At 42.4% G+C, this 22123-nt stretch overlaps 1 protein-coding gene across 1 annotated transcript in view; it reads right to left on the reverse strand.

Annotated features, from left to right (window-relative positions):
• LOC139753639 (kin of IRRE-like protein 2) overlaps nt 1-22123 on the reverse strand; it is a gene marked incomplete at its 5' end in the record, with an annotated part of 622394 nt that overhangs the window by 107615 nt on the left and 492656 nt on the right. The window contains 2 exons of the mRNA XM_071670248.1: nt 8606-8766; nt 9836-9977. Coding sequence (XP_071526349.1) covers nt 8606-8766; nt 9836-9977 — 303 coding nt within the window. The remainder of the gene's footprint in view (nt 1-8605; nt 8767-9835; nt 9978-22123) is intronic.

Genomic DNA, 22123 nt, shown 5'->3' on the forward strand with positions numbered 1-22123 from the left:
AACCACTATTCCTTCAAACATACCCATTTTTGCCTTCCGAGATAATGTTCTCGACTTCCACACATTCGTCAAGGCTCCCAGGATTTTCGCCCCCTCCCCCACCCTATGATTCACTTCCGCTTTCATGGTTCCATCCGCTGCCAGATCCACTCCTAGATATCTAAAACACTTTACTTCCTCCAGTTTTTCTCCAAACTTACCTCCCAATTGACTTGACCCTCAACCCTACTGTACCTAATAACCTTGCTCCTATTCACATTTACTCTTAACTTTCTTCTTTCACACACTTTACCAAACTCAGTCACCAGCTTCTGCAGTTTCTCACATGAATCAGCCACCAGCGCTGTATCATCAGCGAACAACAACTGACTCACTTCCCAAGCTCTCTCATCCCCAACAGAGTTCACACTTGCCCCTCTTTCCAAAACTCTTGCATTCACCTCCCTAACAAACTCATCCATAAACAAATTAAACAACCATGGAGACATCACACACCCCTGCCGCAAACCTACATTTACTGAGAACCAATCACTTTCCTCTCTTCCTACACGTTCAAATGCCTTACATCCTCGATAAAAACTTTTCACTGCTTCTAACAACTTGCCTCCCACACCATATATTCTTAATACCTTCCAGAGAGCATCTCTATCAACTCTATCATATTCCTTCTCCAGATCCATAAATGATACATACAAATCCATTTGCTTTTGTAAGTATTTCTCACATACATTCTTCAAAGCAAACACCTGATCCACACATCCCCAACCACTTCTGAAACAACACTGCTCGTTCCCAATCTGATGCTCTGTACATGCCTTCACCCTCTCAATCAATACCCTCCCATATAATTTACCAGGAATACTCAACAAACTTATACCTCTGTAATTTGAGCACTCACTCTTGTCCCCTTTGCCTTTGTACAATGGCACTATGCACGCATTCCGCCAATCCTCAGGCACCTCACCATGAGTCATACATACATTAAATAACCTTACCAACCAGTGAATAATGCAGTCACGCCATTTTTTAATAAATTCCACTGCAATACCATCCAAACCTGCTGCCTTGCCGGTTTCATCTTCCGCAAAGCTTTCACTCCTATATATATATATATATATATATATATATATATATATATATATATATATATATATATATATATATAATATATATATATATATATATATATATATATATATATATATATATATATATATATATATATATTTTTTTTTTTTTTATACTTTGTCGCTGTCTCCCGCGTTTGCGAGGTAGCGCAAGGAAACAGACGAAAGAAATGGCCCAGCCCCCCCCATACACATGTACATACACACGTCCACACACGCAAATATACATACCTACACAGCTTTCCTTGGTTTACCCCGGACGCTTCACATGCCTTGATTCAATCCACTGACCGCACGTCAACCCCTGTATACCACATCGCTCCAATTCACTCTATTCCTTGCCCTCCTTTCACCCTCCTGCATGTTCAGGCCCCGATCACACAAAATCCTTTTCACTCCATCTTTCCACCTCCAATTTGGTCTCCCTCTTCTCCTCGTTCCCTCCACCTCCGACACATATATCCTCTTGGTCAATCTTTCCTCACTCATTCTCTCCATGTGCCCAAACCATTTCAAAACACCCTCTTCTGCTCTCTCAACCACGCTCTTTTTATTTCCACACATCTCTCTTACCCTTACGTTACTTACTCGATCAAACCACCTCACACCACACATTGTCCTCAAACATCTCATTTCCAGCACATCCATCCTCCTGCGCACAACTCTATCCATAGCCCACGCCTCGCAACCATACAACATTGTTGGAACTACTATTCCTTCAAACATACCCATTTTTGCTTTCCGGGATAATGTTCTCGACTTCCACACATTTTTCAAGGCTCCCAAAATTTTCGCCCCCTCCCCCACCCTATGATACACTTCCGCTTCCATGGTTCCATCCGCTGACAGATCCACTCCCAGATATCTAAAACACTTCACTTCCTCCAGTTTTTCTCCATTCAAACTCACCTCCCAATTGACTTGACCCTCAACCCTACTGTACCTAATAACCTTGCTCTTATTCACATTTACTCTTAACTTTCTTCTTCCACACACTTTACCAAACTCAGTCACCAGCTTCTGCAGTTTCTCACATGAATCCGCCACCAGCGCTGTATCATCAGCGAACAACAACTGACTCACTTCCCAAGCTCTCTCATCCCCAACATACTTAATACTTGCCCCTCTTTCCAAGACTCTAGCATTTACCTCCCTAACATCCCCATCCATAAACAAATTAAACAACCATGGAGACATCACACATCCCTGCCGCAAACCTACATTCACTGAGAAACAATCACTTTCCTCTCTTCCTACACGTACACATGCCTTACATCCTCGATAAAAACTTTTCACTGCTTCTAACAACTTGCCTCCCACACCATATATTCTTAATACCTTCCACAAAGCATCTCTATCAACTCTATCATATGCCTTCTCCAGATCCATAAATGCTACATACAAATCCATTTGTTTTTCTAAGTATTTCTCACATACATTCTTCAAAGCAAACACCTGATCCACACATCCTCTACCACTTCTGAAACCACACTGCTCTTCCCCAATCTGATGCTCTGTACATGCCTTCACCCTCTCAATCAATACCCTCCCATATAATTTACCAGGAATACTCAACAAACTTATACCTCTGTAATTTGAGCACTCACTCTTATCCCCTTTGCCTTTGTACAATGGCACTATGCACGCATTCCGCCAATCCTCAGGCACCTCGCCATGAGTCATACATACATTAAATAACCTTACCAACCAGTCAACAATACAGTCACCCCCTTTTTTAATAAATTCCACTGCAATACCATCCAAACCTGCTGCCTTGCTGGCTTTCATCTTCCGCAAAGCTTTTACTACCTCTTCTCTGTTTACCAAATCATTTTCCCTAACCCTCTCACTTTGCACACCACCTCGACCAAAACACCCTATATCTGCCACTCTGTCATCAGACACATTCAACAAACCTTCAAAATACTCATTCCATCTCCTTCTCACATCACCACTACTTGTTATCACCTCCCCATTTACGCCCTTCACTGAAGTTCCCATTTGCTCCCTTGTCTTACGCACCCTATTTACCTCCTTCCAGAACATCTTTTTATTCTCCCTAAAATTTACTGATAGTCTCTCACCCCAACTCTCATTTGCCCTTTTTTTCACCTCTTGCACCTTTCTCTTGAACTCCTGTCTCTTTCTTTTATACTTCTCCCACTCAATTGCATTTTTTCCCTGCAAAAATCGTCCAAATGCCTCTCTCTTCTCTTTCACTAATACTCTTACTTCTTCATCCCACCACTCACCACCCTTTCTAAACAGCCCACCTCCCACTCTTCTCATGCCACAAGCATCTTTTGCGCAATCCATCACTTATTCACTAAATACATCCCATTCCTCCCCCACTCCCCTTACTTCCATTGAACTCACCTTTTTCCATTCTGTACACAGTCTCTCCTGATACTTCTTCACACAGGTCTCCTTCCCACGCTCACTTACTCTCACCACCTTCTTCACCCCAACATTCACTCTTCTTTTCTGAAAACCCATACTAATCTTCACCTTAGCCTCAACAAGATAATGATCAGACATCCCTCCAGTTGCACCTCTCAGCACATTGACATCCAAAAGTCTCTCTTTCGCACGCCTGTCAATTAACACGTAATCCAATAACGCTCTCTGGCCATCTCTCCTACTTACATAAGTATACTTATGTATATCTCGCTTTTTAAACCAGGTATTCCCAATCATCAGTCCTTTTTCAGCACATAAATCTACAAGCTCTTCACCATTTCCATTTACAACACTGAACACCCCATGTATACCAATTATTCCCTCAACTGCCAATTTACTCACATTTGCATTCAAATCACCCATAACTATAACCCGGTCTCGTGCATCAAAACCGCTAACACACTCATTTAGCTGCTCCCAAAACACTTGCCTCTCATGATCTTTCTTCTCATGCCCAGGTGCATATGCACCAAAAATCACTCACCTCTCTCCATCAACTTTCAATTTTACCCATATTAATCGAGAATTTACTTTCTTACATTCTATCACATACTTCCACAACTCCTGTTTCAGGAGTATTGCTACTCCTTCCCTTGCTCTTGTCCTCTCACTAACCCCTGACTTCACTCCCCAGACATTTCCAAACCACTCTTCCCCTTTACCCTTGAGCTTCGTTTCACTCAGAGCCAAAACATCCAGGTTCCTTTCCTCAAACATACTACCTATCCCTCCTTTTTTCACATCTTGGTTACATCCACACACATTTAGGCACCCCACTCTGAGCCTTCGAGGAGGATGAGCACTCCCCGCGTGACTCCTTCTTCTGTTTCCCATTTTAGAAAGTTAATACAAGGAGGGGAGGATTTCCGGCCCCCCGCTCCCGTCCCCTCTAGTCGCTTTCTACGACACGCGAGGAATACGTGGGAAGTATTCTTTCACCCCTATCCCCAGGGATTATATACATATATATATATACACACACAAACACACACACACACACACACACACACACACACACGCACACACACACAAACACACACATACATATATATATATATATATATATATATATATATATATATATATATATATATATATATATATATATATATATATATATATATATATATATATACATATATATATATATATATATATATATATATATATATATATATATATATATATATATATATATATATATATATATATATGTATATATATATATATATATGTATATATATATATATATATTTTTCATTCATTTCAAGCTAGAAGTTTCAGTTTTCTAAATTGTTTCTTACATTTTTCATATTTATATATATATATATGTATGTGTGTGTGTGTGTATATGTGCGTATGTATGTGTATGTGTGTGTATGTGTATATTTATATATATATGTATATCATCCCTGGGGATAGGGGTGAAAGAATACTTCCCACGTATTCCTCGCGTGTCGTAGAAAGCGACTAGAGGGGACGGGAGCGGGGCGCCAGAAATCCTTCCCCTTCTTGTATTAACTTTCAAAAATGGGAAACAGAAGAAGGAGTCACGCGGGGAGTGCTCATCCTCCTCGAAGGTTCAGAGTGGGGTGCCTAAATGTGTGTGGATGTAACCAAGATGTGAAAAAAGGAGAGATAGGTAGTATGTTTGAGGAAAGGAACCTGGATGTTTTGGCTCTGAGTGAAACGAAGCTCAAGGGTAAAGGGGAAGAGTGGTTTGGGAATGTCTGGGGAGTAAAGTCAGGGTTTAGTGAGAGGACAAGAGCAAGGGAAGGAGTAGCAATACTCCTGAAACAGGAGTTGTGGGAGTATGTGATAGAATGTAAGAAAGTAAATTCTCGATTAATATGGGTAAAACTGAAAGTTGATGGAGAGAGGTGGGTGATTATTGGTCCATATGCACCTGGGCATGAGAAGAAAGATCATGAGAGGCAAGTGTTTTGGGAGCAGCTGAATGAGTGTGTTAGTGGTTTTGATGCACGAGACCGGGTTAGTGATGGGTGATTTGAATGCAAAGGTGAGTAATGTGGCAGTTGAGGGAATCATTGGTATACATGGGGTGTTCAGTGTTGTAAATGGAAATGGTGAAGAGCTTGTAGATTTATGTGCTGAAAAAGGACTAATGATTGGGAATACCTGGTTTAAAACGCGAGATATACATAAGTATACTTATGTAAGTAGGAGAGATGGCCAGAGAGCGTTATTGGATTACGTGTTAATTGACAGGCGTGCGAAAGAGAGACTTTTGGATGTTAATGTGCTGAGAGGTGCAACTGGAGGGATGTCTGATCATTATCTTGTGGAGGCTAAGGTGAAGATTTGTATGGGTTTTCAGAAAAGAAGAGTGAATGTTGGGGTGAAGAGGGTGGTGAGAGTAAGTGAGCTTGGGAAGGAGACCTGTGTGAGAAAGTACCAGGAAAGACTGAGTACAGAATGGAAAAAGGTGAGAACAATGGAAGTAAGGGGAGTGGGGGAGGAATGGGATGTATTTAGGGAATCAGTGATGGATTGCGCAAAAGATGCTTGTGGCATGAGAAGAGTGGGAGGTGGGTTGATTAGAAAGGGTAGTGAGTGGTGGGATGAAGAAGTAAGAGTATTAGTGAAAGAGAAGAGAGAGGCATTTGGACGATTTTTGCAGGGAAAAAATGCAATTGAGTGGGAGATGTATAAAAGAAAGAGACAGGAGGTCAAGAGAAAGGTGCAAGAGGTGAAAAAAAGGGCAAATGAGAGATGGGGTGAGAGAGTATCATTAAATTTTAGGGAGAATAAAAAGATGTTCTGGAAGGAGGTAAATAAAGTGCGTAAGACAAGGGAGGAAATGGGAACTTCAGTGAAGGGCACAAATGGGGAGGTGATAACAAGTAGTGGTGATGTGAGAAGGATATGGAGTGAGTATTTTGAAGGTTTGTTGAATGTGTTTGATGATAGAGTGACAGATATAGGGTGTTTTGGTCGAGGTGGTGTGCAAAGTGAGAGGGTTAGGGAAAATGATTTGGTATACAGAGAAGAGGTAGTGAAAGCTTTGCGGAAGATGAAAGCCGGCAAGGCAGCAGGTTTAGATGGTATTGCAGTGGAATTTATTAAAAAAGGGGGTGACTGTATTGTTGACTGGTTGGTAAGGTTATTTAATGTATGTATGACTCATGGTGAGGTGCCTGAGGATTGGCGGAATGTGAGCATAGTGCCATTGTACAAAGGCAAAGGGGATAAGAGTGAGTGCTCAAATTACAGAGGTATAAGTTTGTTGAGTATTCCTGGTAAATTATATGGGAGGGTATTGATTGAGAGGGTGAAGGCATGTACAGAGCATTAGATTGGGGAAGAGCAGTGTGGTTTCAGAAGTGGTAGAGGATGTGTGGATCAGGTGTTTGCTTTGAAGAATGTATGTGAGAAATACTTAGAAAAGCAAATGGATTTGTATGTAGCATTTATGGATCTGGAAAAGGCATATGATAGAGTTGATAGAGATGCTCTGTGGAAGGTATTAAGAATATATGGTGTGGGAGGAAAGTTGTTAGAAGCAGTGAAAAGTTTTTATCGAGGATGTAAGGCATGTGTACGTGTAGGAAGAGAGGGAAAGTGATTGGTTCTCAGTGAATGTAGGTTTGCGGCAGGGGTGTGTGATGTCTCCATGGTTGTTTAATTTGTTTATGGATGGGGTTGTTAGGGAGGTAAATGCAAGAGTTTTGGAAAGAGGGGCAAGTATGAAGTCTGTTGGGGATGAGAGAGCTTGGGAAGTTAGTCAGTTGTTGTTCGCTGATGATACAGCGCTGGTGGCTGATTCATGTGAGAAACTGCAGAAGCTGGTGACTGAGTTTGGTAAAGTGTGTGGAAGAAGAAAGTTAAGAGTAAATGTGAATAAGAGCAAGGTTATTAGGTACAGTAGGGTTGAGGGTCAAGTCAATTGGGAGGTGAGTTTGAATGGAGAAAAACTGGAGGAAGTGAAGTGTTTTAGATATCTGGGAGTGGATCTGGCAGCGGATGGAACCATGGAAGCGGAAGTGGATCATAGGGTGGGGGAGGGGGCGAAAATTTTGGGGGCCTTGAAGAATGTGTGGAAGTCGAGAACATTATCTCGGAAAGCAAAAATGGGTATGTTTGAAGGAATAGTGGTTCCAACAATGTTGTATGGTTGCGAGGCGTGGGCTATGGATAGAGTTGTGCGCAGGAGGATGGATGTGCTGGAAATGAGATGTTTGAGGACAATGTGTGGTGTGAGGTGGTTTGATCGAGTGAGTAACGTAAGGGTAAGAGAGATGTGTGGAAATAAAAAGAGCGTGGTTGAGAGAGCAGAAGAGGGTGTTTTGAAGTGGTTTGGGCACATGGAGAGAATGAGTGAGGAAAGATTGACCAAGAGGGATATATGTGTCGGAGGTGGAGGGAACGAGGAGAAGAGGGAGACCAAATTGGAGGTGGAAAGATGGAGTGAAAAAGATTTTGTGTGATCGGGGCCTGAACATGCAGGAGGGTGAAAGGAGGGCAAGGAATAGAGTGAATTGGAGCGATGTGGTATACAGGGGTTGACGTGCTGTCAGTGGATTGAATCAAGGCATGTGAAGCGTCTGGGGTAAACCATGGAAAGCTGTGTAGGTATGTATATTTGCGTGTGTGGACGTGTGTATGTACATGTGTATGGGGGGGGGTTGGGCCATTTCTTTCGTCTGTTTCCTTGCGCTACCTCGCAAACGCGGGAGACAGCGACAAAGTATAAAAAAAAAAAAAAAAAAAAAAAAAAAAAAATATATATATATATATATATATATATATATATATATATATATATATATATATATATATATATATATATATATATATTAGTGTGCGTCTGTGTTAAAAGAAATAGAAGCAAAAAGACTAAAAACTCTTATTGAATTCTTTCTAATGTTCTTAGAATTTCATTTCTTTATTAAAAGGACATTCTTGTTGATGAAGAAACCTTTAGCTGTTTACAACTAGGTCTTCTTTTCAGAAGAACATTTAGTTCTAAAACCAGAATAAACACGTGATTGACTGACCGGGCTGGAAGCGTTGGCTAGGAGACGGTCGTGGGCTTGCTCGTACAGCTCCAGCATGAAGGTTTGGGGTAGGCCGCCGTCGAAACCCGCCACACACCGCACGTGGATCACCGACACGGATAGATTGTACACCGAGCAGTTGTTCACGGGGTCAGGGTGACCTGGTGATGGGAGGATAGAGATTGATGTGTTGAGGGTGACAGGGTGTCCTGGTGATGGAGGAGAGAGATTGATGAGGCTATGTTGGCTTGGTGATTGGAGAGAGCTTGATGAGGTCACAGTACATGGGTAATCCAAATAAAAAAAGCCTTGACGAAGTTATCTTTTGGAGAAAGATTGATGTAGTCAGGGCGATATGACTATGGGTAAAAATGTGAATTCACAATGACAGAGTGGAGGGCATATTTTCAGAGACAGAGTGACCTAGTTGTGGGGAGATATGATGTGTTTATCCCTAGAGGAGTAGAAAGAGATGCGGCAGAATACTTACCAATGGAGAGAACAATGTCCTGGTAATATACATCATATCAAAGGGGACGGAATCAGCGGTATTCTCTCCAGCAGAAAAGACATGGATAACGTAGGGGTGTACTCACCTACAGGGAAGACATGGAAGCCCTTGAGGCGTTAGCATCAGCAAGGAAAACATGGAAAACTCTGAGATGTACTCGGCAGCAAGGAAGACATGGAAGACTTAGGTGTACTCACAGGTGGTGAAGATATGGAAGACCCACGGGTTTATTCAACAGCAGGAAGAAATGGACGACGCAAGGATGCAATCACTAGCAGGAAGAAATGGAAGACGCAAGGATGCAATCACTAGCAGGAAGAAATGGAAGACGCAAGGATGCAATCACTAGCAGGAAAGTTGTGGAAGACCCAGGGGTGTACTCATCAGCAGGGAAGATACGGACAACTCTGAGTTGTACTCGGCGAGACACGGAAGACGCCGGGGCTTACTCACCAGCGGGGAAAACATGGAGATTTTTGGGATATACTCGGCAGCAAGGAAAACATGGAAGACATAGGGGTGTAATCACTAGCAGGGAAGACATGGAAGACCCAGGGGTGCACTTACCGGGTGGAAAGACATGGAAAAACCAATGGTGTACTCATCTGCAGGGAAGGCGTGTAAGATCCTTGGGTGTACTCACCATCAGGGGAGACATAAAAGACCCTGAGATGTACTCAGCTACTAGGAAGACATGGAAGAGACAGGGGTGTACTCACCAGCAGGAAAGACATGGAAGACACAGGGGTGGTGCTGCTGGCCCACGGTGTTGATACCCCAACAAAGCAGGGTGCCGTAGTCGAGCTCGGTGTTGGGGGTGTAGCTCACAGTGGAGCGGGACCCAGCTACCAGGATGTGCTCCTGGTCAAGTAGTGAGGATTTACAAGACTGTTAGATGGTCTACATCTTTCGTTCAAAGTGTGGTGGACACACATTTAGGAACGGTAAAGCAGTTTCTTAAGTGAAGGAACAAACCAGTAGAGAGAGAGAGAGAGAGAGAGAGAGAGAGAGAGAGAGAGAGAGAGAGAGAGAGAGAGAGAGAGAGAGAGAGAGAGAGAGAGAGAGAGAGAGAGAGAGAGAGAGAGAGAGAGAGAGAGAGAGAGAGAGAGAGAGAGAGAGAGAGAGAGAGAGAGAGTTGTACAATTACATAGATACGCTAACCACACAGACTCAAGCTCCAAGCGAGATGGTCTGGCCTTAACACCATTAAAAGACAAAAAGGAAAGCAAAGCAAAGGCTCTCTCCCTACCCTCCACTCCTTCCGGCAACACGCCGGATGGAAAACAGGTAGATTAAAAAAAATACCTTGCAAAACTAATGTGTCTGAAGGAAATCTTTATAGGAAAGGCATAAGTGTAGAATGAACATGAATATGTCATGCATTCCTTCATTTATGTTATTAAGACAATAGAAACAAACTTGAGCTCCGGCCTCTCAGCTTACCGGATGTTGAAGAATGATGCAATAATTCATAATTCTTACTTACTCTCAAAGCAGATGGCATGGATGGTAAGTTACCGCAGCATTGCCAGGGAGAGATCAGTGGTTGAGAAGGTAGCATGATATACATACCACTACGTTATGACAACTGATTGGATGAATTATCCAGTTTCGAAGAGTGAATAATGATGATCAAGCCTAACTTTAAAGATATTAAGCGTGTTGCTTTGAACAACATTTTCTAGATTATTCCACGCATCAGTATTGTTAAAAAAGAATATTTCGTACAGACCAGATTAACTCAGTGACCTCTAAGTTTTAGCCCATTTTCTCTCATTGGAGAAAGAGAGAATGTTTCATCGTTACGTCTTCGTCGTCTTCAAAAGATCATGTTGTTTGTTTGATGTTGAGCACCTCCTCCTACAGGATAAGGTTTGATGCTCTCCCACGCGATATGAATTATACGTTCCCGAGTTTCATGTCCTGAATTACAGCTTTCTGTAATCAATGCAATCATATTTACCTAAATGGATTCCTTGTGAAAACTGAATAACGAAGACGAGTCTGAACCGGAATGACTAAGCCTCATGGGCACTCAGTCATGCTGTCAGATATTCATGGCTCACACTGATGATGTATTTACGAGGATGTGTTTGTGAGGCGGCATACAAACCATTTCTCTGACCCTTGACTAATACACATGTAGCCATGAAGGTGTGTGCTGGTGAGATCATACGCAATGACTTAAGTTGCCTCACTCACTCATAACTGACTTTAACATGGCCGCCTGGATATTAGCTAGATATGACATTATTTGACGTTAAAACTAGGTCTCCACCAGCACGTCAAAATTTATATTCTAGAGATCTTATCCATAAAATCAATATCTCAGCAAGATTCATGCAAAGCCTAACGTGAAATTTTCGCTAATAAACAAAATGGAATAGAAAACGAGGTACGGAGGAGGAGGAAAAGGAGAAGTTCTGGATATTTGTTTCAGGTAACTCAGAAGTAAACAATGTCAGTCATGGACATAAGTCTTTGTATTTATCAAGCTCGTAGTTAAACGTATCTTTTGATGCTGTTGTCAACTACTCTTGGTGATAAATCATTCAAATATTGATCAATAAAATGTATAACTTACAAATCACTGAAAACTACAAACCTACAATCCTCATTCCTTTTGGAATATTTTTTGTTACGTATGGGAAAGAATAGAAAATATAATACCGACAAATTTCCTTTAAAAGACGATTCAGTTCAAAGAACATTATAACATTTTCTCATGTTTAATGGTAGCACTGAACCAATTCATATGTGTGTGTGTGTGTGTGTGTGTGTGTGTGTGTGGGTGTGTGTGTGTGTGTGTGTGTGTCTGTGTGTGTGTGTGAGTATGCATATATATATATATATATATATATATATATATATATATATATATATATATATATATATATATATATATATATACATATATATATATACATATATATATATATATATATATATATATACATATATATATATATATATATATATATATATATATATATATATATATTTTTTTTTTTTTTTTTTTTGCTTTGTCGCTGTCTCCAGCGTTTGCGAGGTAGCGCAAGGAAACAGACGAAAGAAATGGCCCAAACCGCCCCCATACACATGTATATACATATGTCCACACACGCAAATATACATACCTACACAGCTTTCCATGGTTTACCCCAGACGCTTCACATGCCCTGATTCAATCCACTGACAGCACGTCAACCCCGGTATACCACATCGCTCCAATTCACTCTATTTCTTGCAATCCTTTCACCCTCCTGCATGTTCAGGCCCCGATCACACAAAATCTTTTTCACTCCATCTTTCAACCTCCAATTTGGTCTCCCTCTTCTCCTCGTTCCTTCCACCTCCGACACATATATCCTCTTGGTCAATCTTTCCTCACTCATTCTCTCCATGTGCCCAAACCATTTCAAAACACCCTCTTCTGCTCTCTCAACCACGCTCTTTTTATTTCCACACATCTCTCTTACCCTTACGTTACTTACTCGATCAAACCACCTCACACCGCACATTGTCCTCAAACATCTCATTTCCAGCACATCCATCCTCCTGCGCACAACACTATCCATAGCCCACGCCTCGCAACCATACAACATTGTTCAAACCACTATTCCTTAAAACATACCCATTTTCGCTTTTCCGAGATAATGTCCTCGACTTCCACACATTCTTCAAGGCTCCCAGAATTTTCGCCCCCTCCCCCACCCTATTATCTACTTCCGCTTCCATGGTTCCATCCGCTTCCAGATCCACTCCCAGATATCTAAAACACTTCACTTCCTCCAGTTTTTCTCCATTCAAGCTCACCTCCCAATTGACTTGACCCTCTACCCTACTGTACCTAATAACCTTGCTCTTATTCACATTTACCCTTAACTTTCTTCTTTCACACACTTTCCCAAACTCAGTCACCAGCTTCTGCAGTTTCTCACATGAATCAGCCACCAGCGCTGTATCATCAGCGAACAACAACTGACTCACTTCCCAAGCTCTCTCACCCCAACAGACTTAATACTTGCCCCTCTTTCCAAAACTCTTGCATTCACCTCCCTAACAACCCCATCCATAAACAAATTAAACAACCATGGAGACATCACACACCCCTGCCGGAAACCTACATTTACTGAGAACCAATCACTTTCCTCTCTTCCTACACGTACACATGACTTACATCCTCGATAAAAACTTTTCACTGCTTCTAACAACTTGCCTCCCACACCATCTATTCTTAATACCTTCCACAGAGCATCTCTATCAACTCTATCATATGCCTTCTCCAGATCCATAAATGCAATATACAAATCCATTTGCTTTTCACATACATTCTTATGTAAGTAGGAGAGATGGCCAGAGAGCGTTATTGGATTACGTGTTAATTGACAGGCGTGCGAAAGAGAGACTTTTGGATGTTAATGTGCTGAGAGGTGCAACTGGAGGGATGTCTGATCATTATCTTGTGGAGGCTAAGGTGAAGATTTGTATGGGTTTTCAGAAAAGAAGAGTCAATATTGGGGTGAAGAGTGTGGTGAGAGTAAGTGAGCTTGAGAAGGAGACCTGTGTGAGGAAGTACCAGGAGAGACTGAGTACAGAATGGAAAAAGGTGAGAACAATGGAAGTAAGGGGAGTGGGGGAGGAATGGGATGTATTTAGGGAATCAGTGATGGATTGCGCAAAAGATGCTTGTGGCATGAGAAGAGTGGGAGGTGGGTTGATTAGAAAGGGTAGTGAGTGATGGGATGAAGAAGTAAGAGTATTAGTGAAAGAGAAGAGAGAGGCATTTGGACGATTTTTGCAGGGAAAAAATGCAATTGAGTGGGAGATGTATAAAAGAAAAAGACAGGAGGTCAAGAGAAAGGAGCAAGAGGTGAAAAAAAGGGCAAATGAGAGTTGGGGTGAGAGAGTATCATTAAATTTTAGGGAGAATAAAAAGATGTTCTGGAAGGAGGTAAATAAAGTGCGTAAGACAAGGGAGCAAATGGAAACTTCAGTGAAGGGCGCAAATGGGGAGGCGATAACAAGTAGTGGTGATGTGAGAAGGAGATGGAGTGAGTATTTTGAAGGTTTGTTGAATGTGTTTGATGATAGAGTGGCAGATATAGGGTGTTTTGGTCGAGGTGGTGTGCAAAGTGAGAGGGTTAGGGAAAATGATTTGGTAAACAGAGAAGAGGTAGTGAAAGCTTTGCGGAAGATGAAAGCCGGCAAGGCAGCAGGTTTGGATGGTATTGCAGTGGAATTTATTAAAAAAGGGGGTGACTGTATTGTTGACTGGTTGGTAAGGTTATTTGATGTATGTATGACTCATAGCGAGGTGCCTGAGGATTGGCGGAATGCGTGCATAGTGCCATTGTACAAAGGGAAAGGGGATAAGAGTGAGAGCTCAAATTACAGAGGTATAAGTTTGTTGAGTATTCCTGGTAATTTATATGGGAGGGTATTGATTGAGAGGGTGAAGGCATATACAGAGCATCAGATTGGGGGAGAGCAGTGTGCTTTCAAAAGTGGTAGAGGATGTGTGGATCAGGTGTTTGCTTTGAAGAATGTATGTGAGAAATACTTAGAAAAGCAAATGGATTTGTATGTAGCATTTATGGATCTGGAGAAGGCATATGATAGAGTTGATAGAGATGCTCTGTGGAAGGTAATAAGAATATATGGTGTGGGAGGAAAGTTGTTAGAAGCAGTGAAAAGTTTTTATCGAGGATGTAAGGCATGTGTACGTGTAGGAAGAGAGGAAAGTGATTGGTTCTCAGTAAATGTAGGTTTGCGGCAGGGGTGTGTGATGTCTCCATGGTTGTTTAATTTGTTTATGGATGGGGTTGTTAGGGAGGTAAATGCAAGAGTTTTGGAAAGAGGGGCAAGTATGAAGTCTGTTGGGGATGAGAGAGCTTGGGAAGTGAGTCAGTTGTTGTTCGCTGATGATACAGCGCTGGTGGCTGATTCATGTGAGAAACTGCAGAAGCTGGTGACTGAGTTTGGTAAAGTGTGTGGAAGAAGAAAGTTAAGAGTAAATGTGAATAAGAGCAAGGTTATTAGGTACAGTAGGGTTGAGGGTCAAGTCAATTGGGAGGTGAGTTTGAATGGAGAAAAACTGGAGGAAGTGAAGTGTTTTAGATATCTGGGAGTGGATCTGGCAGCGGATGGAACCATGAAAGCGGAAGTGGATCATAGGTTAGGGGAGGGGGTGAAAATTCTGGGGGCCTTGAAGAATGTGTGGAAGTCGAGAACATTATCTCGGAAAGCAAAAATGGGTATGTTTGAAGGAATAGTGGTTCGAACAATGTTGTATGGTTGCGAGGCGTGGGCTATGGATAGAGTTGTGCGCAGGAGGATGGATGTGCTGGAAATGAGATGTTTGAGGACAATGTGTGGTGTGAGGTGGTTTGATCGAGTGAGTAACGTAAGGGTAAGAGAGATGTGTGGAAATAAAAAGAGCGTGGTTGAGAGAGCAGAAGAGGGTGTTTTGAAGTGGTTTGGGCACATGGAGAGGAAGAGTGAGGAAAGATTGACCAAGAGGAGATATGCGTCGGAGGTGGAGGGAGCAAGGAGAAGAGGGAGACCAAATTGGAGGTGGAAAGATGGAGTGAAAATGATTTTGTGTAATCGGGGCTTGAACATGCAGGAGGGTGAAAGGAGGGCAAGGAATAGAGTGAATTGGAGCGATGTGGTATACCGGGGTTGACGTGCTGTCAGTGGATTGAATCAAGGCATGTGAAGCGTCTGTGGTAAACCATGGAAAGCTGTGTAGGTATGTATATTTGCGTGTGTGGACGTATGTATATACATGTGTATGGGGGGGGGGGGTGGGCCATTTCTTTCGCTGTTTCCTTGCGCTACCTCGCAAACGCGGGAGACAGTGACAAAGTATAAAAAAAAAAATTTATATGTATATATATATATATATATATATATATATATATATATATATATATATATATATATATATATATATATATATATATATATATATATACATATGTATATGCATACACACACACACACACACACACACACACACACACACACATGAATTGGTTCAGTGCTACCATTAAACATGATGAAACATTATAATATTCTTAGAACTGACAGGCGCGCGAAAGAGAGACTTTTGGATGTTAATGTGCTGAGAGGTGCAACTGGAGGGATGTCCGATCATTATCATGTGGAGGCTAAGGTGAAGATTTGTATGGGTTTTCAGAAAAGAAGAGTGAATGTTGGGGTGAAGAGGGTGGTGAGAGTAAGTGAGCTTGGGAAGGAGACTTGTGTGAGGAAGTACCAGGAGAGACTCAGTACAGAATGGAAAAAGGTGAGAACAATGGAAGTAAGGGGAGTGGGGGAGGAATGGGATGTATTTAGGGAATCAGTGATGGATTGCGCCAAAGATGCTTGTTGCATGAGAAGAGTGGGAGGTGGGTTGATTAGAAAGGGTAGTGAGTGGTGGGATGAAGAAGTAAGATTATTAGTGAAAGAGAAGAGAGAGGCATTTGAACGATTTCTGCAGGGAAAAAATGCAATTGAGTGGGAGATGTATAAACGAAAGAGACAGGAGGTCAAGAGAAAGGTGCAAGAGGTGAAAAAGAGGGCAAATGAGAGTTGGGGTGAGAGAGTATCATTAAATTTTAGGGAGAATAAAAAGATGTTCAGGAAGGAGGTAAATAAAGTGCTTAAGAGAAGGGAGCAAATGGGAACTTCAGTGAACGGCGCAAATGGGGAGGTGATAACGAGTAGTGGTGATGTGAGAAAGAGATGGAGTAAGTATTTTGAAGGTTTGTTGAATGTGTTTGATGATAGAGTGGCAGATATAGGGTGTTTTGGTAGAAGTGGTGTGCAAAGTGAGAGGGTTAGGGAAAATGATTTGGTAAACAGAGAAGAGGTAGTAAAAGCTTTGCGGAAGATGAAAGCCGGCAATGCAGCAGGTTTGGATGGTATTGCAGTGGAATTTATTGAAAAAGGGGGTGACTGTATTGTTGACTGGTTGGTAAGGTTATTTAATGTATGTATGACTCATGGTGACGTGCCTGAGGATTGGCGGAATGCGTGCATAGTGCCATTGTACAAAGGCAAAGGGGATAAGAGTGAGTGCTCAAATTACAGAGGTATATAGGTTTGTTGACTATTCCTGGTAAATTATATGGGAGGGTATTGATTGAGGGGGTGAAGGTATGTACAGAGGATCAGATTGGGGAAGAGCAGTGTGGTTTCAGAAGTGGTAGAGTATGTGTGGATCAGGTGTTTGCTTTGAAGAATGTATGTGAAAAATACTTAGAAAAGCAAATGGATTTGTATGTAGCATATATGGATCTGGAGAAGGCATATGATAGAGTTGATAGAGATGCTCTGTTGAATGTATTAAGAATATATGGTGTTAGAGGCAAGTTGTTAGAAGCAGTGAAAAGTTTTATCGAGGATGTAAGGCATGTGTACGTGTAGGAAGAGAGGAAAGTGATTGGTTCTCAGTGAATGTAGGTTTGCGGCAGGGGTGTGTGATGTCTCAATGGTTGTTTAATTTTTTTACGGTTGTGGTTGTTAGGGAGGTGAATGCAAGAGTTTTGGAAAATGGGGCAAGTATGAAGTCTGTTGGGGATGAGAGAGCTTGGGAAGTGAGTCAGGTGTTGTTCGCTGATGATACAGCGCTTGTGGCTGATTCATATGAGAAACTGCAGAAGCTGGTGACTGAGTTTGGTAAAGTGTGTGAAAGAAGAAAGTTAAGAGTAAATGTGAATAAGAGCAAGGTTATTAGGTACAGTAGGGTTGAGGGTCAAGTCAATTGAGAGGTAAGTTTAATGGAGAAAAACTGGAGGAAGTAAAGTGTTTTAGATATCTGGGAGTGGATCTGGCAGCAGATGGAACCATTGAAGCGGAAGTGTATCATAGGGTGGGGGAGGGGTCGAAAATTCTGGGAGCCTTGAAGAATGTGTGGAAGTCGAGAACATTATCTCGGAAAGCAAAAATGGGTATGTTTGAAGGAATAGTGGTTCGAACAATGTTGTATGGTTGCGAGGCGTGGGCTATGGATAGAGTTGTGCGCAGGAGGATGGATGTGCTGGAAATGAGATGCTTGAGGACAATGTGTGGTGTGAGGTGGTTTGATCGAGTAAGTAACGTAAGGGTAAGAGAGATGTGTGGAAATAAAAAGAGCGTGGCTGAGAGAGCAGAAGAGGGTGTTTTGAAATGGTTTGGGCACATGGAGAGAATGAGTGAGGAAAGATTGACGAAGAGGATATATGTGTCGGAGGTGGAGGGAACGAGGAGAAGTGGGAGACCAAATTGGAGGTGGAAAGATGGAGTGAAAAAGATTTTGTGTGATCGGGCCCGCACATGCAGGAGGGTGAAAGGAGGTCAAGGAATAGAATGAATTGGATCGATGTGGTATACCGAGGTTGACGTGCTGTCAGTGGGTTGAATCAGGTCATGTGAAGCGTCTGGGGTAAACCATGGATAGCTGTGTAGGTATGTATGTAGGAAGAGAGGAAAGTGATTGGTTCTCAGTGAATGTAGGTTTGCGGCAGGGGTGTGTGATGTCTCCATGGTTGTTTAATTTGTTTATGGATGGGGTTGTAAGGGAGGTAAATGCAAGAGTCCTGGAAAGAGGGGCAAGTATGAAGTCTGTTGGGGATGAGAGAGCTTGGGAAGTGAGTCAGTTGTTGTTCGCTGATGATACAGCGCTGGTGGCTGATTCATGTGAGAAACTGCAGAAGCTGGTGACTGAGTTTGGTAAAGTGTGTGGAAGAAGAAAGTTGAGAGTAAATGTGAATAAGAGCAAGGTTATTAGGTACAGTAGGGGTGAGGGTCAAGTCAATTGGGAGGTGAGTTTGAATGGAGAAAAACTGGAGGAAGTGAAGTGTTTTAGATATCTGGGAGTGGATCTGTCAGCGGATGGAACCATGGAAGCGGAAGTGGATCATAGGGTGGGGGAGGGGGCGAAAATTTTGGGAGCCTTGAAAAATGTGTGGAAGTCGAGAACATTATCTCGGAAAGCAAAAATGGGTATGTTTGAGGGAATAGTGGTCCCAACAATGTTGTATGGTTGCGAGGCGTGGGCTGTGGATGGAGATGTGCGCAGGAGGATGGATGTGCTGGAGGTGAGATGTTTGAGGACAATGTGTGGTGTGAGGTGGTTTGATCGAGTAAGTAACGTAAGGGTGAGAGAAATGTGTGAAATGGAAAGAGCGTGGTTGGGAGAGCAGAGGGGGGTGTTTTTTAATGGTTTGGGCACATGGAGAGAATGAGTGAGGAGAGATTGACCAAGAGGATATATGTGTCGGAGGTGGAGGGAACGAGGAGAGGAGGGAGACCAAATTGGAGGTGGAAAGATGGAGTGAAAAAGATTTTGTGTGATCGGGGCCTGAACATGCAGGAGGGTGAAAGGAGGGCAAGAAATAGAGTGAATTGGAGTCCTGTGGTATACAGGGGTTGACGTGCTGTCAGTGGATTGAATCAAGGCATGTGGAGCGTCTGGGGTAAACCATGGAAAGCTGTGTAGGTATGTATATTTGCGTGTGTGGACGTGTGTATGTACATGTGTATGGGGGGGGGTTGGGCCATTTCTTTCGTCTGTTTCCTTGCGCTACCTCGCAAACGCGGGAGACAGCGACAAAGTATAAAAAAAAAAAAAAAAAAAATATATATATATATATATATATATATATATATATATATATATATATATATATATATATATATATATATATATATATATATGTACATAATTCATACTGTCTGCCTTTATTTGTTCCCATCGCCACCTCCACACACATGGAATAACATCACCCTCCCCCCTCATGTGTGCGAGGTAGCGCTAGGAAAAAACACCAAAGGCCCCATTCGGTCAAACTCAGTCTCTAGCTGTCATGTAATAATGCGCCGAAACCATAGCTCCCTTTCCAAATCTAGGCCCCACACATTTTGCATGGTTTACCAAGGACGCTTCACATGCCCTGGTTATATCCATTGACAGCACGTCGACCCCGGTATACCACATCGTTTCAATTCACTTTATTCCTTACACGTCTTTCACCCTCCTGCATGTTCAGGCCCCGATCACTCAAAATCTTTTTCACTCCATCTTTCCAGCTCCAATTTGGTCTCCCACTTCTCCTCGTTCCCTCCACCTCTGACACATATATCCTCTTGGTCAATCTTTCCTCACTCATTCATTCCATGTGACCAAACCATTTCAAAACACCCTCTTCTACTCTCTCAACCACACTCTTTTTATTTCCACACATCTCTCTCACACTTATATTACTTACTCGATCAAACGACCTCACACCACATATTGTCCTCAAACATCTCATTTCCAGCACATCCACCCTCCTGCGCACAACTCTATCCATAGCCCACGCTTCGCAACCGTACACCATTTTGTTGGAACCACTATTCCTTCAAACATACGCATCTTTCCTTTCCGAGATAATGTTCTCGACTTTCAAACATTCTTCAATGCTCCAAGAATTTTCGCCCCCTCCCCCACCCTATGATTCACTTCCGCTTCCATGGTTCCATCCGCTGCCACATCCACTCCCAGATATCTAAAACACTTCACTTCCTCCAGCTTTTCTCAATTCAAACTTACCTCCCAATTGACTTGACCCTCAACCCTACTGTACCTAATAACCTTGCTCTTATTCACATTTACTCTTAACTTTCTTCTTTCACACACTTTACCAAACTCAGTCACCAGCTTCTGCAGTTTCTTACATGAATCAGCCACCAGCGCTGTATGATCAGCGAAAACCAACTGACTCACTTCCCAAGCTCTCTCATCCACAACAAACTGCTTACTTGCCCCTATCTCCAGAACTCTTGCATTTACCTCCCTAACAACCCCATCCATAAACAAATTAAACAACCATGGAGACATCACACACCCCTGCCGCAAACCTACATTTACTGAGAACCAATCACTTTCCTCTCTTCCTACACGTACACATGCCTTACATCCTCGATAAAAAACTTTCCACTACTTCTAACAACTTGCCTTCCACACCATATATTCTTGATACCTTCCACAGAGCATCTCTATCAACTCTATCATATGCCTTCTCCAGATCCATAAATCCTACATACAAATCCATTTGTTTTTATGAGTACTTCTCGTATACATTCTTCAAAGCAAACACCTGATCCACACATCCTCTACCACTTCCGAAACCACACTGTTCTTCCCCAATCTGATGCTCTGTACATGCCTTCACCCTCTCAATCAATACCCTCCCATATAATTTACCAATATAATTTTGTGTGTGTGTGCGTGTGTGTGTGTATGTGTGCGTGTGTGTATATGTATATATATATGTATATTATCCCTGGGGATAGGGGTGAAAGAATACTTCCCACGTATTCCTCGCGGGTCGTAGAAAGCGACTAGAGGGGACGGGAGCGGGGGGCCGGAAATCCTCCCCTCCTTGTATTAACTTTCTAAAATGGGAAACAGAAGAAGGAGTCACGCGGGGAGTGATCATCCTCCTCGAAGGCTCAGAGTGGGGTGCCTAAATGTGTGTGGATGTAACCAAGATGTGAAAAAAGGAGAGATAGGTAGTATGTTTGAGGAAAGGAACCTGGATGTTTTGGCTCTGAGTGAAACGAAGCTCAAGGGTAAAGGGGAAGAGTGGTTTGGAAATGTCTGGGGAGTGAAGTCAGGGGTTAGTGAGAGGACAAGAGCAAGGGAAGGAGTAGCAATACTCCTGAAACAGGAGTTGTGGGAGTATGTGATAGAATGTAAGAAAGTAAATTCTCGATTAATATGGGTAAAATTGAAAGTTGATGGAGAGAGGTGGGTGATTATTGGTGCATATGCACCTGGGCATGAGAAGAAAGATCATGAGAGGCAAGTGTTTTGGGAGCAGCTGAATGAGTGTGTTAGCGGTTTTGATGCACGAGACCGGGTTATAGTGATGGGTGATTTGAATGCAAAGGTGAGTAATGTGGCAGTTGAGGGAATAATTGGTATGCATGGGGTGTTCAGTGTTGTAAATGGAAATGGTGAAGAGCTTGTAGAT

Source organism: Panulirus ornatus, chromosome 15, assembly GCF_036320965.1.
Source record: "Panulirus ornatus isolate Po-2019 chromosome 15, ASM3632096v1, whole genome shotgun sequence".
Lineage (NCBI taxonomy): Eukaryota > Metazoa > Arthropoda > Malacostraca > Decapoda > Palinuridae > Panulirus > Panulirus ornatus.